This window comes from Corvus hawaiiensis, chromosome 24, assembly GCF_020740725.1.
Source record: "Corvus hawaiiensis isolate bCorHaw1 chromosome 24, bCorHaw1.pri.cur, whole genome shotgun sequence".
Taxonomy (NCBI): domain Eukaryota; kingdom Metazoa; phylum Chordata; class Aves; order Passeriformes; family Corvidae; genus Corvus; species Corvus hawaiiensis.
Window position 1 is genome coordinate 8,884,253 of NC_063236.1, and position 15,710 is coordinate 8,899,962.

General features: G+C 58.8%; 1 protein-coding gene across 6 annotated transcripts in view; it reads left to right on the plus strand.

Annotated features, from left to right (window-relative positions):
- The window catches only part of ATP2B4 (ATPase plasma membrane Ca2+ transporting 4), a 58,629-nt gene that overhangs the window by 13,212 nt on the left and 29,707 nt on the right, over positions 1 to 15,710 (plus strand). For 4 of the 6 annotated variants that reach the window (XM_048327710.1, XM_048327705.1, XM_048327709.1 and 1 more), the window contains exons 2-3: positions 7,745 to 8,237; positions 14,775 to 14,972. In XM_048327710.1, coding sequence (XP_048183667.1) covers positions 8,042 to 8,237; positions 14,775 to 14,972 — 394 coding nt within the window. In that variant the 5' untranslated portion in view covers positions 7,745 to 8,041. Of the gene's footprint in view, positions 1 to 2,513; positions 2,728 to 2,897; positions 2,918 to 7,744; positions 8,238 to 14,774; positions 14,973 to 15,710 lie in introns of those variants that run through there. The other 2 variants (XM_048327707.1, XM_048327708.1) reach the window with 2 other exon arrangements.

Genomic DNA, 15,710 nt, shown 5'->3' on the forward strand with positions numbered 1-15,710 from the left:
GCTCTGCTTTGGAGTCGCCCGTGGCTGTAAATCAGCACTAAGCCAAGCCCAGGATGGGTCTGGAGGTGGGAGAAGAGGTCGTGGGGGCAGCGGGGTGGGAGCTGCTGCCCTGGACACCTCCCTGGAGCAGATTTAACCAGAGGAAAGGGAAGAGAGGAGTAAAGGGTCACCCACTGTGTGCCAGCTGGTGCCAAATCACTCAGATTTGGGTTTGGTGGGTTCCTGGTGCTGCCAGGCTGGGAAGAACCCATTTCCTGCTTCTGAATGGGATGGAGAAGGAGTGAACAAAGCCTCGTGCCGGGATCCAGGACAACCATGCCAGCCTGGCAGCACCAAGGCTCGGCCACGTGTCACCTCAGCAGGGACAGGTACCTGGTGGAGGGGACAGAGGGGATGCCCGGGGGATGCTGTGCCCCTGCAGAGGGTGAGGCCTGCAGGTGTTTGGTGCTGCAGGAGAGACTGGGATTGCTCCCTGTCCTCCTGCATTCCTGCACCGGCCGTGCTACCTCGTAAAGCACAAAAGAATAATGAGAGGAGCTGCGCTGATTTAGTGCAGGCGCCGCCAGAGAAATACCAAGGCCTTAGATGGAAACATTCCCCCTGACAGCTCGCCTGGAGCTCCCTGCTTTTCCTTTGCTTCCACCCCCCCGAAATTCCTGGGCCGCTGCACCCTGAGGCGCGGGGAAGCCCCAGCCGGGGGCGAGGGCAGATTCCTGAGCCCCCGGCACCGCGGCTCCGGCAGCTGCGCCGGTGGCTTTGGCACGTGGATGCGACACTTTTGGAGGCCTGGGCAGCAGGAGCTGGGGCTGGCACAGCCCCTGGTGGCAGCAGGCTCGGGGCTGTGGGTTTAGGGGCTCAGGGATGCAGATTTTGGGGCTCAGGACTGCAGGATTTGGGGAGCCGCGTCCTGGAGCGCCGCATCCACGCGAAGGCCGTGCCCGGCATTCCGCCTCCAGCCTCTTCCCTGCCCTTCGCAGGAGTTAATTGCTGCCTTGGGCACGCCAAAACCCAGCAGCTTTCCAACGTCAATTAGCAGGAGGCAAAACAGGAGCAAAATGGGAGCCAGGGCAGCTGGAATGAGCGGGGTGGTGGTGGCCGCGTGAGTGCCCCGCGGAGTGGCCGGTGGCATTTGGGGGGAATGTCACCTCTTCCTGCTTTTTCCTTGTGCCTTCCCCGTGACCTTGGCCCTGCTGCCATCGCTCCTCTCCTTCCCACAGCCTGGCAGGAGGAAGGAGAGGAGGAGGAGGAGGATGGTGTGACACAGCCAGGGGTGGGACAATGCTCTGGTGGCTTCCCCACCCGTGGTGTCACCTGCGTGGGGACGAGGGTCCGCGGCCAAGGGGGTGACAGCCGGTTTGGGGACAGGCCCCCAGCCTTGTGGCCTGCACGTGGCTGGCACCGGGAATTGTGCGCCTGGCACGGCCGCGTGGGAGCGAATACTATGGGACTGTGCCACCCGTGGGCACCGCCGCGATTCCTGCGCCGCCAGGAGCGGGGTGCTGGTGACACCAGCGGCTCCCTGGTGACAGCGGGTGGCACGCTGAGCCTGGGGATGCGGTGGCTCGTGGCGTGTCCCCTCACTCGTCCCCAGCCCCGCGGTGCGGACGGGGAGGTGCGGAAGAGCCGGCCCCGCGTGGGAGTTGGGAATTGTCACTCGTGGGAGTTGGGAATTGTCACTCGCCGGGACCCGCGGGGCTGCGGGACGAGGGGAACCTGCCCTGCCCTGCCCTCCCTGCCCTGCCCTGCCCTGCCCTGCCGTGCCCGCGGTGCTGCTGCGGGGGCTGGCGAGGAGCAGCCCCGAGCGCCTGATCCCGATCCCAACAGCGAATTCCCGCTGGAGGTGCCATTCCTGGGCCGCAGCACCGGCCCCGCGCCCTGGGCTCAGCCCCTGCTCCGTGACTGGTTTGTCACTGGCTTTGTCACTGGCTTTGTCACTCGGCTGGTGACTCGGTCAGTGACTCGGTTTCCCTGGCACAGCGCTGCTGCTGCCGCGCTCCGCGAGGCCTCAGCGCTTCCTGGGCGTTTTCCCGATCCTTTTCCAGCTGCGATGCCCGCGGGGGGGACGCGTTTATTCCCCCGACTCGTACAGGATTCAGGCTGGGAGCTCCTTCCCCCTCTGCACCGCGAGGGAACGAGGGGGTCTGGCCGTCACTGGGGTCCCCCCCCCGTGCCGGGGTTTGGCTCTGGAGTGTCCCCAGGTGTGGCGGGGGTGGCACCGGGGCCGTTCGGCGCTGCCGGGTGCGGGGGGAGCCCCTCCGGGCAGGGAAATGTCGCTGTCCCCTCCCCTGGCGCGCTCGCCGGAGGAAGCGGATGCTGCGGTGGGAGGAGGCACCCGGAGTGCCGCGGGTGCCACAGGTGCCTGTCCCCGGGAGCCCCGGGCGGCCACCGCTTCTGCTTTCGCCACCCGGGGCAAGGAGCGGGGCGAGGGGACGCCAGCGTGACCGGGGGTGAAGGGGACAGATCCTGCTGAGCTGGACGGATGCTGGCGCAGGGTCCGTGAGTGGCCGGAGGGCTCTGTCCGGGCTGTCGCAGCCTCGCCTTGTCCCCTCTGCCTCTCCGTGGCACCGCGGGATGGAGGCTCTGGCACCGTGACCTTCGCTGCCCTTCCCACCTCCGCCACCCTGCCCCTCCTCCCTTGGTGGCTGCCGCGGGAGAAGCTCTTCATCCCCAGGGTGACAACCCTCGCCGGGATGTCCCCTGACCCTCAGAGCCAGCCCCGAGCATGAGGTTTGTCACCCTGAGCCACTGCCTTGTCTCCTGGCCGCCGCAGGAGGTGACACCCCCGCCGTGTCGCCTGCGGGTGGCCTCGCGGGGCGCCCGGCGCCGGAGGGGTTAAGCAGGGAAGGCTTCCCCTGCCAGGGGTGTTGCTGGGAACAGGCAGGAGCGGGAGCGGGAGCCATCTGCACATTGCGATTTGGTGAGTGTGCAGGGGAGGGGCCCCCGGCCGGGCCTCGGGGTGCTGGGGCCGCCCCGCTGCCCGCGGTGCGGGGTTGGGGGGGGGGGGGTTGGGGACCCCATAAAATCCCCTATAAAAGCCCCATAAAATCCCCCAAGAGCCGCTGTCAGCGCGGGCCGGGCGCCGCGTGCTCCACGTGGCCGGGTGTCCGTGTCTGGCGTGGGGCACGGACCCGGCTCGGACCCGCTGGGGCCGGCGTGGGGGTCGCTGCCCTCCCTGTGCCCCCTCCCCCGTGGCTCTCCGTGCCCTGCCTGTCCCCAAGGCTGTCACCTGTTGGAATGGGGCACCAGAGTTGTGCCCACCTCCCAGCACAGCAGCCCCCCTGGTCCCACATTCCCCACTGGGAAGGTGTCTCCTCCCTCTCCGAGGGGTTCCAAGGGGGTCTGGTCCCCTCCCCGAGCCCCTCCCCCGCTGGCGGCAGCACCCGATGTGGCTCTCCCGGTGATTTTCTCCCTAGATTCAGCCATTCCAGAGGATTTTCCTCTCCCTCTCCCCTCCCGGCACTGCTCGCACGTGGGTGCAGGCTCCCAGCAGCCCGGCGGGGTCCGTGGGGTGGGCAGGGAGAGCGCTGCGGCCTCTCCAGGGACGATTCCCAGCCGGCAGGGCAGGGAAAGGTGCCCCAGGCCCGTTTTTCCTGCTTTAATTGGCTACTTTGGCTCTTGGAGTCCGTGTGTCCGTCTGGAGATCTGTCCCTGCAGCCTCCCTCATCCCACTGCAGACTCAGCTTCGGATTCCCAACGAGAAAAACCTCAAACCCGAGCCGGGGAAGGGTAATTTTGAGGGAGTTGGTTTGAATTTTATTTTTTTTTTTAATTGTTGTTTTTTTTTTTTCCCCTCCCTCCCCACTTGGCAACGTAAACAGCAATCCTGAGAGCTTTACATTGAGTTTGCCATGGCAACCTCCAGCAGCCCAGCGTTCCCAACACCCCATTCCCAAGGTGGGAGAGGAGATGGACCCCGCTGGGCGCTGCTGAGGGGGGCAGCGTGTGGGGCTGGGATCCAAGGGCTTGGGAGAGGCGATTCCACCTCGATCCAACCTGATCCAAGCTGGGATTTGTGGCCCTGGGCAGGGAATGTGGTGGCTGGTGATGCTTTTTCTCGGCACGGTGCTGTCTGCGCTGGCTGGTGGGAGATATCCCAGCTGGAGGAGCATGGATTTCAGCCTCCTTCATGGATCAGTGGGAAACAGGGATTTCAGGATTTCATCCCCGAGCTTGGGCAGGGATTGCTCCATCTCTGATCATCCGTGGGAGGACGGAGCAGTGCTCCTGTCTGTCTGTCAGGATCTGATCCGATGTCCTGAGCCAGGACGATCTTTGTCCTTGCCCAGGGACTCAGCCACGGCTGCTGCCAGGCTCCGGGTGCCATCTGTGGTGCCACCAGCATGGCAGCAGGGCCACCTGTGGCGTGGCTGAAGGGGCCACTTGTGGCATCTCCAGCTGATTGTTTTCTCCTCGTCGCTTTTTGAGCGCGTTCCTGTCCCCGAGGTTAAATCCAGCAGGTCCTTTCCTCGTGCCTGGGGCTGGGGTGGGCACGGAGCACGCTCAGGTGGTGGCCTGGCTGTGGGCACTGTCCCTGCCAGGACAGAGGACCCTCAGGTGGTGGCCTGGCCGTGGGCACTGTCCCTGGCAGGACAGAGGACCCTCAGGTGGTGGCCTGGCTGTGGGCACTGTCCCTGCCAGGACAGAGGACCCTCAGGTGGTGGCCTGGCCGTGGGCACTGTCCCTGGCAGGACAGAGGACCCTCAGGTGGTGGCCTGGCCGTGGGCACTGTCCCTGGCAGGACAGAGGACACTCAGGTGGTGGCCTGGCCGTGGGCACTGTCCCTGGCAGGACAGAGGACATTCAGGTGGTGGCCTGGCCGTGGGCACTGTCCCTGGCAGGACAGAGGTGCCGGGTGGTGGCCTGGCCGTGGGCACTGTCCCTGGCAGGACAGAGGACACTCAGGTGGTGGCCTGGCCGTGGGCACTGTCCCTGGCAGGACAGAGGACGCTCAGGTGGTGGCCTGGCCGTGGGCACTGTCCCTGGCAGGACAGAGGACGCTCAGGTGGTGGCCTGGCCGTGGGCACTGTCCCTGGCAGGACAGAGGACGCTCAGGTGGTGGCCTGGCCGTGGGCACTGTCCCTGGCAGGACAGAGGTGCCGGGTGGTGGCCTGGCCGTGGGCACTGTCCCTGGCAGGACAGAGGACCCTCAGGTGGTGGCCTGGCCGTGGGCACTGTCCCTGGCAGGACAGAGGACCCTCAGGTGGTGGCCTGGCCGTGGGCACTGTCCCTGGCAGGACAGAGGACACTCAGGTGGTGGCCTGGCCGTGGGCACTGTCCCTGGCAGGACAGAGGACCCTCAGGTGGTGGCCTGGCCGTGGGCACTGTCCCTGGCAGGACGGAGGTGCCGTGCAGCCGTTTATTATTCCGGGCAGGTTCGGCTGCAGCACCGAGGCGGCTCCGCTGCTCCTCGCCAGCCGCTGCTCCTGCCTGGAGCCTGCGCTGCTCCTTCCTCCCCTCACACCCCGGGAGGCTCCGGGGCCTCATCCCAAACTCCTTGTCCAGCTCGGGGGTGGCATTTGGGAGGTGACACAGCTGCTGCCGCAGGGGAACTCGGGTTCCCACTCCTCTCCCACCTGGGATGTTTTCTTCCTAAGGGGAGCACTTGTTCCTCTCCAGGGTCTGAGGGCTCTGGGAATGAATTCCTGGAGTGAATTCAGAACCTGCTGGAGTCACTGGGAGCTCCTTAGAGTGAGGCTCTGGTCCGGGTGGATCCTTCCCAGTTTGGCCACGGAGCCCGTGCTGGGCTTGTGGGATGGGGCCGGGAAGGGCCGGGAATGGGGCCGTGATCCCAAAAGGGCTGGGGGAGGATGCTCAGAGCAGACAGGAGCCGTCCCACACCTCGGTGGCAGGTTAGGATCACACGGTGGGACACAGGGATGGTGCCGGTGCCGGGTCCCTCCTTTACCCCCGAGGGCAGAGCGAGTCCCAGGCTGGAATCCCGCGGTGGGACACAGGGATGGAGCTGATCGCTGCCCCCTGAGCTCCATCAGGGGTAATTAAGGGCTAGGCCGTTCCAGTGTTAATTAACTGTCTCCCTCTTAACCTCTGAGCTCTCCTCAGACAGCGCCGGTTGCTATGAAAGAGGAGGAAATGAGCGTGGTGGGGTGGGGGAATTATCGCTTTTTCTCTTAATCAGCAGGAGCCTGCTTAATTGGGCCTGCCACCTCCTGCTTCCCGCTGCCGGGAGCTGCGTGCCTCGCAGGGATGGATGAGCTCAGCTCCACCAGGAGCCGTGGGATAACGGGGCTGGGAATGGGCAGGGATGCAGGAACTGGTGATCCCTGCTGGATGGGGCTCGGGTGTCCCGGGAGCTGCGGTGTCCCCATCCCTGTGCTCCCATCCCCATTTCCCCCATCTCTGTGTGCCACATCCCTGTGTCCTCCGTCCCCGTTCTCCCTGTCCCCCCGCCCATCCCTGCAGCTGGGGGACAGGTCCCTCCCGAGCTGGGGACGTTCTGACAGCGTCCCTGCTGTCCCTGAGGTTCTGTTGGTGCCTGTGGTGTCCTGATAATGCCAGGAGCTGCCCCAGGGGTGCTGCTGCCGGGATAAGGAGCTGCTCCCGAGGGCCAGGCAGGGAGGGGTTTGGTTTTTTGGGGTTGTGCTGCCTGAGAGATTGAAAAGTCCCTGTGGCTGGGGCTGGAATTGGGGTGGTTTGGGGCAGCTCTGTGATGATTTGGTGCCTTTCTGTTGGAATTTTGAGGGCTGATGTACCCCGTGAGCTCCTGGGATCAGTAGTGGGCATTCTCCCTCCTCCCTCCTGTCGTTCCTGTCCCTTCCCAGCTCGCTCTGCCACCGGAGTGGCCGTTCCCCTTTCTGTTCTTTATTTATTTTGCCCTAGGAAAGATTTTATTTTCTCTCCGTGAGAGCCTCCCCTCGCAGCCTTTTTGCCTCTGGAGTGCCGGGAGCTTCCCTGGAGCTTGGGAACAGAGCTAACCCTGGCTGACAAAAAGCCCTTTTTCCCTCTGGCCTGTGCTGTTCCCTCCATGTCCCTATTTGTCCTTACAACCCGCCTGGAATGCCAGCAGGGAATCCCAGCCCCCAAATCCCTGAGGAATGGGGGAGCTGTGGGATGCTCCTGGTCCCTGCCTGGCTCCCTTGAAGCATTTTTGGGGCTCTCCTGTCCTCGCTGGGGGGTTGGGACCTGGGGGTGGCAGCGCTGTGGGACGCTGAGATGCGCAGCTGAGAGCCACTGGCTGCCCTCGAGGAGCCACCTCGGAACGGAAAAGCCTCGATTTCCGAGATTTTCCCAGGTTTTGGTGGCTTCTCTGCCACTTGCCTCTTCTCTTCAGTGGTTCCTGTGGCTGATGTAGAGCCCGCTGGGTGCTGCAGCCCCTTTCCCATGGATATGGGGATATCGGGATATTGGGATCGTTCCCTACCTGCCGGCAGCGCCGGGAGTGATGCTCCAGCCCCGGCGCCCTGCCCAGGGCAGGAAGCAGCTGTTTCCCACTGCCGAGGGGTATTTTTAACCCAAAATCAACGGGAGGGTTTTGTCTGGGCTCAAAGTGAAGAACCACCTGGGCTCCTTTCCTGCCCGGCCCCGGCCCTGCCGCTTTTCGCTGCTCCACACTCCCAGCTCCAGTTCTCACCCAGGATTTTTGCCCAAACCACGCTGACACCACGTTCTCCCTAAAAATCCCCCTCTTGGGCTAGCACCACTCCCCTTTCCCACCTCATGGGGCGCCTCCCTCGTTCCCAAGCCTTCCTAACGGCGATATTTTTGTTTCCCATGGTTGTTTTCGCAGCTCCAGTTGCTGTGGTATCCAGGGAGCCTTTCTCCACCTCCTCCTCCTCCTCCTCCTCCTCCTCCTCCCGCTGCAGGAGCTGCACGCCGGGCGTTGCTAAGGTCGCCTCCGCGGTAACATGCACATCCTGTTTACACCTTCATCCCGACAACTTGGGCTCGGATAGAGCCACCCGTTCCCGCCGGGAAGCCCCCAGGGAAGGGGCCGCATCCCCCACCCCAAGGCGCCGGAGCCGCCGGAGCTGCAAGCGAGGCCGCCGCAGGAGCGCCGCGCCGGTGGCACCGTCACCGTGACAAGATGACGAACAACGTGGCCGACCACCACCCCGGGAACTCGGTGGCCGAGGGCAACCATGAGGGGGACTTTGGGTGCTCCATGGTGGAGCTCAGGAACTTCATGGAGCTGAGGAGCGCCGAGGCCGTGGCCCGGCTCAACGACTCCTATGGCGGCGTCCAGAACGTCTGCAAGAGGTTGAAGACGTCACCGGTCGAAGGTGAGTGGCACTGCCGCGGTCTGGGGTTGTCACCTCTGGGGTTGTCACCTCCGGGATGGAGCCTCATGGAGGTGATGTCCAAGGGTGGTGGCTCCCGAGGTCTGGGGTTGTCACCTCTGGGATGGAGCCGTGTGAAGGTGATGCCTGAGGGTGGTGGCTCCAGTGGCCGACCCGTTGTCGGGGATTGTCACTTTTGGGATGGAGCCATGTGAAGGTGGCACCCAAAGGTGGTGGTTCCAGTGGCCATCCTGTGGTCAGGGATTGTCACTTTTGGGATGGAGCCATGTGAAAGTGGCACCCAAAGGTGGTGGTTCCAGTGGCTGTCCTGTGGTCAGGGATTGTCACTTTTGAGATGGAGCCATGTGAAGGTGGCACCCGAAGGTGGTGGTTCCAGTGGCTGTCCTGTGGTCAGGGATTGTCACTTTTGAGATGGAGCCATGTGAAAGTGGCACCCAAAGGTGGTGGTTCCAGTGGCTGTCCTGTGGTCAGGGATTGTCACTTTTGAGATGGAGCCATGTGAAGGTGGCACCCGAAGGTGGTGGCTCCAGTGGCTGTCCTGTGGTCAGGGATTGTCACTTTTGAGATGGAGCCATGTGAAGGTGGCACCCGAAGGTGGTGGCTCCAGTGGCGGGGCTCGGTTGGTCCCATCACGCCCCGTGTCCATCGTGGAGGTGGCTCCCTGTGCATTATAAAACGGTCATTTAGGGTGGAAAAGGAGGAAAAAGGAAGAGAGGAGCCTTCCCAGGGCCTTCCCCATCTTCCCAGGGGGCTCCCTGAGGTGTAACCCAGATCCCTGGGAGGCTGGAGCGCAGGTGGGATGTGGGATGAGGGATGTGGGATGAGGGATGTGGGATGAGGGATGTGGGGTGTGGGATGGAGTGAGGAGCTCAGGGGTTGTAGGGGGGGTGCGAAGGGCTCACCCCACGGCCCAGCTGCCGCTCCAGCTGTTCCCTGTTTAATCATTTACGGAGCTACGGGGTGGGAAGGGAGGGTGTAAAGGTTGGAGGGCGCTGGGGACGTGCCCGGGTTGCCACCTGCAGCTGTTGGTGGTACTGTGGGCGAGGGATGAGGGCAGCAGGTCCCCAAAGGGGGTGGGGCGTGCACCCAGGGATGGGGAGATGGACCCGGGTCCCTCCTGACTTGAGGATTCTCCAAGGAAAACCTGGGAAGAGCAGCACAGAGTGGTGGCAGGGATGTCTGGGGTCACCTCTGGGAGGATCTCAGGATGTCACCTCCTCCCTCATGGGCTGGGCTGGCTTTTGGGGTCCCCTTATCAGCGAGGCTGGCGGCACTGGGGGGATGGAGCCATCCCTGGCACTGAGGGGGTGCAGGGGGCAGAGACGCCTTGATTCCAGCTCCGAGGGTTTTCCCGGGGCTGTGGGATGGGGGACGTGGCTGTGCCTGGCCTGGGACAATCTGTGGGATATTTTTAGTGCTGCAAGGTGGGGATTTGCAGCTTTCCAGCTGCGAGTGGGACCGGGAAGGAGAGACAATATCGGGATGTCGTTAGAGAAGGGGGGAAATCCCAGTGGAAATGCAAAGCCCAGGTCACAAAACAATGTGCTCGGGCCTGCCAAAGCGGGACCACGCTCCTTTGGGGTGGGAGGAGAGGCGGGAGGAGAACCCGAAAGGCTCTTTCAGGGGAGGTGAAGGGTTCAGCCCCATCCCAATGGGATCTCATGCCCCTGGCACGTCCCTCCCATGGAGCTGAGCTGCCTGTCCCAAATCCCATCCCGTTGAGCCCAGAGAGCAAAGAAAGGTTCTTTCCTCCAAGCTGGGATTTTTGGGAAGAGCGAAATCCCACGGCAGCCTGCGGCACCTCGGTCTGATCCCGCTGAGAGGGGGTGCACATGCCAGCTCTGTGTCCCTGCTCCCGGATGTTTGCCCCGGCCCCGTTCTCGTTGTGCCTCTGCTGATCACCCCGCTGGGGTGGCACGGGGCCTCGTCCTCCCGCGTGTCACCCGGGGTGTCCTGCTGTAGGATCCATCCTGGAGTGGTTTGGTCCCACCTGGATCCGGGTGGCTCCTGACCCTTGGTGCCACTCTGTGATGTGGCACTGGCTGTCCCCTCTCCAGCCTGGCACTGTTCTCGTGGGCAAACACTGGCCACGGTCCCCAGAGTCTGCCTTGGGTGGCCGTTGGGGCTCCCAGCCACGAGTGAGGGATCCCCAGTACCAGTTTGGGGTCCGCTGGGACCGGCAGCACCAGCTCTGCCCCAGGAGGTGCCAGCGGACCCAAAACCCCTCGGGACTGCTCCCAAAGTGGCTTTGGGGTGGCGTGAGGTGACCCCCAGCACCTCCTTGGCCCTCGCCCAGAGCAGAGCGGGGCGGTGGCTCCGCTGAGTCACCGGTGTCCCCTGGGTGCCCTGACTCACCCGGGGCTGCCGCCTCCGCCTCCGTCCCAATCCGGGCTCAGGATCCTGCCGGGGATGGGGGAGAGCTCTTCGTGCCACCCCACAGCCGCTGTCCCCAGGCTGCTCGGGGACTGGTGACAGTTCCCTGCTGTCCCGTGTGGCCTCCACCCAAAAATTCTACCCCATCCTCCCCGCTAATCCTGACCCCCAGACCCTGCAGTGGCACCCATGGGTGGCACCTGCCCGGGGCTGCTGCTCTTTGTCACCCTCTAACCGGCCCCCCAGAGCCTGGTTTGGGTGGCTCGTGCTCTTTGTCATCCTCCCTGTGCCAGCACAGAGCCACTGAACCCCCCCTCCAATTCCCCCGGGGAGGGTGGGGGCAGCCCTGGGATCGTTCCCATGGGTGGGATGTGCTTTGGGATCCGTGCCTCCCGTGTCCTGTGGGATCATCCCGTGTCCCGTGGGACCGTCCCGTGTCCCCCCCCGTGTGTGCCCACGTGTGTCCCACGGCTCCGCGGACCCAGCCCGTGGCCGTGAGCCGCATTTTCCATCCGCTGGCTGGGAATCGAGGCCGGGACATCCCAGGATCCTACTCAGCCTCCTCTCAGGGCTGGGTGGGGACAGCCCGGCTGCTCCGCCAGCTGCCAGCTGTCCCCTCCCTGCAGCTGGGGTGGAGTCACAGCGGGAGCGGCCTGGGAATGGGATCGATCCCGCTGCTTCCTCCTGCTCGGAGTGACGCGGGGCGGGCACCGAGGTGTCCCCTGGAGTGACACGGGGAGGGCACCGAGGTGTCCCCGGGAGTGACACGGGGAGGGCACCGAGGTGTCCCCGGGAGTGACACGGAGCTGTCCCCTGAGTGCCAGGCCCGGGTCCCCCATCGCTGCCAGGCTGCTCCAGGCACCACCGGGATGTGTCGAGGGCCATTCCCGGAGCATCCCGGGATCTGGCGGCGGCATTTTAAGGTGGAAAAGGATTGGGGGGGCTCCCTTAAGGCGGTGCTGGGCAGGGAGGGCTGCTCCCTCCGGGGACCCCCTCAGCATTTATGGCTTTAATGGGGTGGCCGTGTCACCTTGTCACCCAGGGGCTCAGGCTCCCTTTTATTCCCCATTTTCTCCCATTTCCTCCCAGCCTCGCTTCCCACGCCGTGTCCGGCTCCTTCCCCGTCTCCCACCCTTTCCTCGCAGCAGGACCAGCCCCAATCCTCCTCCATCTCCGGCAGGATCCACCTTGGATCCGGGGGCTCGCAGCTCTCCGGGGATGGCAGGGGACAGGGCTCAGGTGGCCGCGGGCGCTGCCGCTGCCAGATTTGCCCAGATTTGCCCAGATTTGCCCAGATTTGCCCAGATTTGCCCAGATTTACGGCTCTTTTGATGTAAACAAGGCCGGCGGCGCCAGCTGGCAGCGGCTGGCACTCGCCAGGCTGCAGCCGGGTGTCCCCTGGCCCGGGGCAGGGTTTCGGAGTTCTTTTAGCCTGGGATGCGCTGTAGGAATGATTTCGTTCCGTCGCACCCGCTTCTTTCCCAGGTTTTTCGTGTATTTATCCATAAAAAATCAACCCCGGAGAGATTCTCGTTCCTTGGTTCTGAGTGATGCAGTTCCCGGTGTTCGATCTCCTATTGGTTATTGATCCTTTCCAGGCTGATCTGGTCCTCTGTGGTTTCTCTTATTGATCTTTTTGCACTCTGGGTGTCTCTGGTTACGCCGGGGGGGGTGATATTTAGTTAATTTCTGAATTTATAAATATTTCATTTCTGAATTTATAAATATTTATTTTTGTAACTTGATGTATGTTTATTTATAGTATGTATTTATATGATCCTTATTTATTTATAATATGTATTGATATGATCCTTATTTATTTATATCATTGATATGATCCTTATTTACTTGTAATATGTATTTATATGATCCCTATTTATTTATAATATTTATTTATATGATCCATATTTATTTGTAATATGTATTGATATGATCCTTATTTATTTATAAATTTATATGATCCATATTTATTTATAATATGTATTGATATGATCCTTATTTATTTATAATATTTATTTATATGATCCATATTTATTTATATTTATTTATTTATCCATATTTATTTATAATATGTATTTATATGATACGTGTTTAACATCTAAAGTCATAAATGTTTAATTTCTCAATTTAGACGTAATTGTAATATTTATATGGTAAATATTCATTCATAGGATACATATTTCTTTATAATATTTATTTCTATGATACCTAGTCATTTATAATAGTGCTTTAATTAATATTTACCTGCTCTGTATCTTCTGGCTGGGGATGTTCAGCTTTTCAGGCCTCACCCAACCTTGGTGAACGGAGGCTTTTGAAGAGAAACTTCAATTCCCAAAGACAAAAAAACCCTTTAAAAAAGTTTTTTAAAAATTTTATGTATTTATTAATTTTATTTAATTTATTTATTTTTATTTTTTAGTTATCTCTTTATATTTTACTGACATTTATTTTTCATTTATATTTTATTCATTTTAAAATTTATTTAAATTTTCTTTCTTTCTTTTTAGTTATTTTTATTTTATTTATTTATCTTTTATTTATGATTTATTTGTTTCTATTTAATTTATTAGTATTTTATTTATTTTTCTCTATTTTATCTATTTATATTTAGTTCTATTTCTTAGTATTTAATTTATTTATTTGTATTTTATCTATTTATATTTTGTTATATTTCTTTGTATTTTATTTATTTAGATTACGTTTAGTTATATTTAGTTGTATTTTACTTATTTGTGTTTTATTTATTTATTTCTTTGTATTTTATTTATTTAGATTATATTTAGTTATATTTACTTGTATTTTATTTCTTTGTATTTTATTTATTTATTTATTTGTATTTTATTTATTTAGATTATATTTAGTTGTATTTCTTTGTATTTTATTTATTTATTTGTATCTTAGTTCTTTGTATTTTATTTCTTTGTACTTTATTTCTTTGTATTTTCTTTCTTTCTTTCTTTGTATTTTACTGATTCCTATTTTATTCATTCACTTCTTTTGAACTGATTTCTATTTTATTTCATTACTCAGTTCATTCTAATTAATTTCATTTATATTTTATCCATTAACGCCTCAGCTCCCCACTGCCGGGGCGGGCAGGGAGCTGCTCTTACACAAATCCCATAGGGACAGCAATGGGATTTACCCTCATCCCTGTTTTCCCTACAAATCCCATAGGGACAGCAATGGGATTTACCCTCATCCCTGTTTTCCCCATGAATCCCATAGGGACAGCAATGGGATTTACCCTCATCCCTGTTTTCCCCATGAATCCCATGGGGACAGCAATGGGATTTACCCTCATCCCTGTTTTCCCCACGAATCCCATAGGGACAGCAATGGGATTTACCCTCATCCCTGTTTTCCCCATGAATCCCATGGGGACAGCAATGGGATTTACCCTCATCCCTGTTTTCCCCATGAATCCCATGGGGACAGCAATGGGATTTACCCTCATCCCTGTTTTCCCCATGAATCCCTTGGGGACAGCAATGGGATTTACCCTCATCCCTGTTTTCCCTACAAATCCCATAGGGACAGCAATGGGATTTACCCTCATCCCTGTTTTCCCCACGAATCCCATAGGGACAGCAATGGGATTTACCCTCATCCCTGTTTTCCCCACGAATCCCATGGGGACAGCAATGGGATTTACCCTCATCCCTGTTTTCCCCACGAATCCCATAGGGACAGCAATGGGATTTACCCTCATCCCTGTTTTCCCCATGAATCCCATGGGGACAGCAATGGGATTTACCCTCATCCCTGTTTTCCCTACAAATCCCATAGGGACAGCAATGGGATTTACCCTCATCCCTGTTTTCCCTACAAATCCCATAGGGACAGCAATGGGATTTACCCTCATCCCTGTTTTCCCCATGAATCCCATGGGGACAGCAATGGGATTTACCCTCATCCCTGTTTTCCCCACGAATCCCATGGGGACAGCAATGGGATTTACCCTCATCCCTGTTTTCCCTACAAATCCCATAGGGACAGCAATGGGATTTACCCTCATCCCTGTTTTCCCCATGAATCCCATGGGGACAGCAATGGGATTTACCCTCATCCCTGTTTTCCCTACAAATCCCATAGGGACAGCAATGGGATTTACCCTCATCCCTGTTTTCCCCACCCTCCCAGGCCTGTCCGGGAACCCCACAGACCTGGAGAAGCGGCGTCAGGTGTTCGGCCAGAACTTCATCCCCCCCAAAAAGGCCAAGACGTTCCTGCAGCTGGTGTGGGAGGCCCTGCAGGACGTGACCCTGATCATCCTGGAGATCGCAGCCATCATCTCCCTGGGGCTCTCCTTCTACCACCCCCCGGGAGGGGACAACGAGCGTGAGTGCCCCGGGCCGGGGGACTCCTGGGGGAGCAGGGATTTGGGATGGGGATTCAGGGATTGGCCCCGTTCCCTGTGGGAGCAGGGATTTGGGATGGGGACTGCTGGGATCGGCTCTGTTCCTTGTGGGAGCAGGGATTTGGGATGGGGACTCCTGGGATCGGCTCTGTTCCTTGTGGGAGCAGGGATTTGGGATAGGGACTGCTGGGATCGGCTCTGTTCCCTGTGGGATTTGGGATGGGGACTCCTGGGATCTGCCCCACTCCCTGTGGGAGCAGGGATTTGGGATGGGGATTCAGGGATTGGCCCCGTTCCCTGTGGGAGCAGGGATTTGGGATGGGGATTCAGGGATCTGCCCCACTCCCTGTGGGAGCAGGGATTTGGGATGGGGATTCAGAGATCGGCCCCGTTCCCTGTGGGAACAGGGATTTGGGATGGGGATTCAGGGATTGGCCCCGTTCCCTGTGGGAGCAGGGATTTGGGATGGGGATTCAGGGATCTGCCCCATTCCTTGTGGGAGCAGGGATGTGGGATGGGGATTCAGGGATCTGCCCCACTCCCTGTGGGAGCAGGGATTTGGGATGGGGATTCAGGGATTGGCCCCGTTCCCTGTGGGAGCAGGGATGTGGGATGGGGATTGAGGGATCAGCCCTGTTCCCTGTGGGAGCAGGGATTTGGGATGGGGACTCCTGGGATTGGCTCTGTTCCCTGTGGGATTTGGGATGGGAACTCCTGGG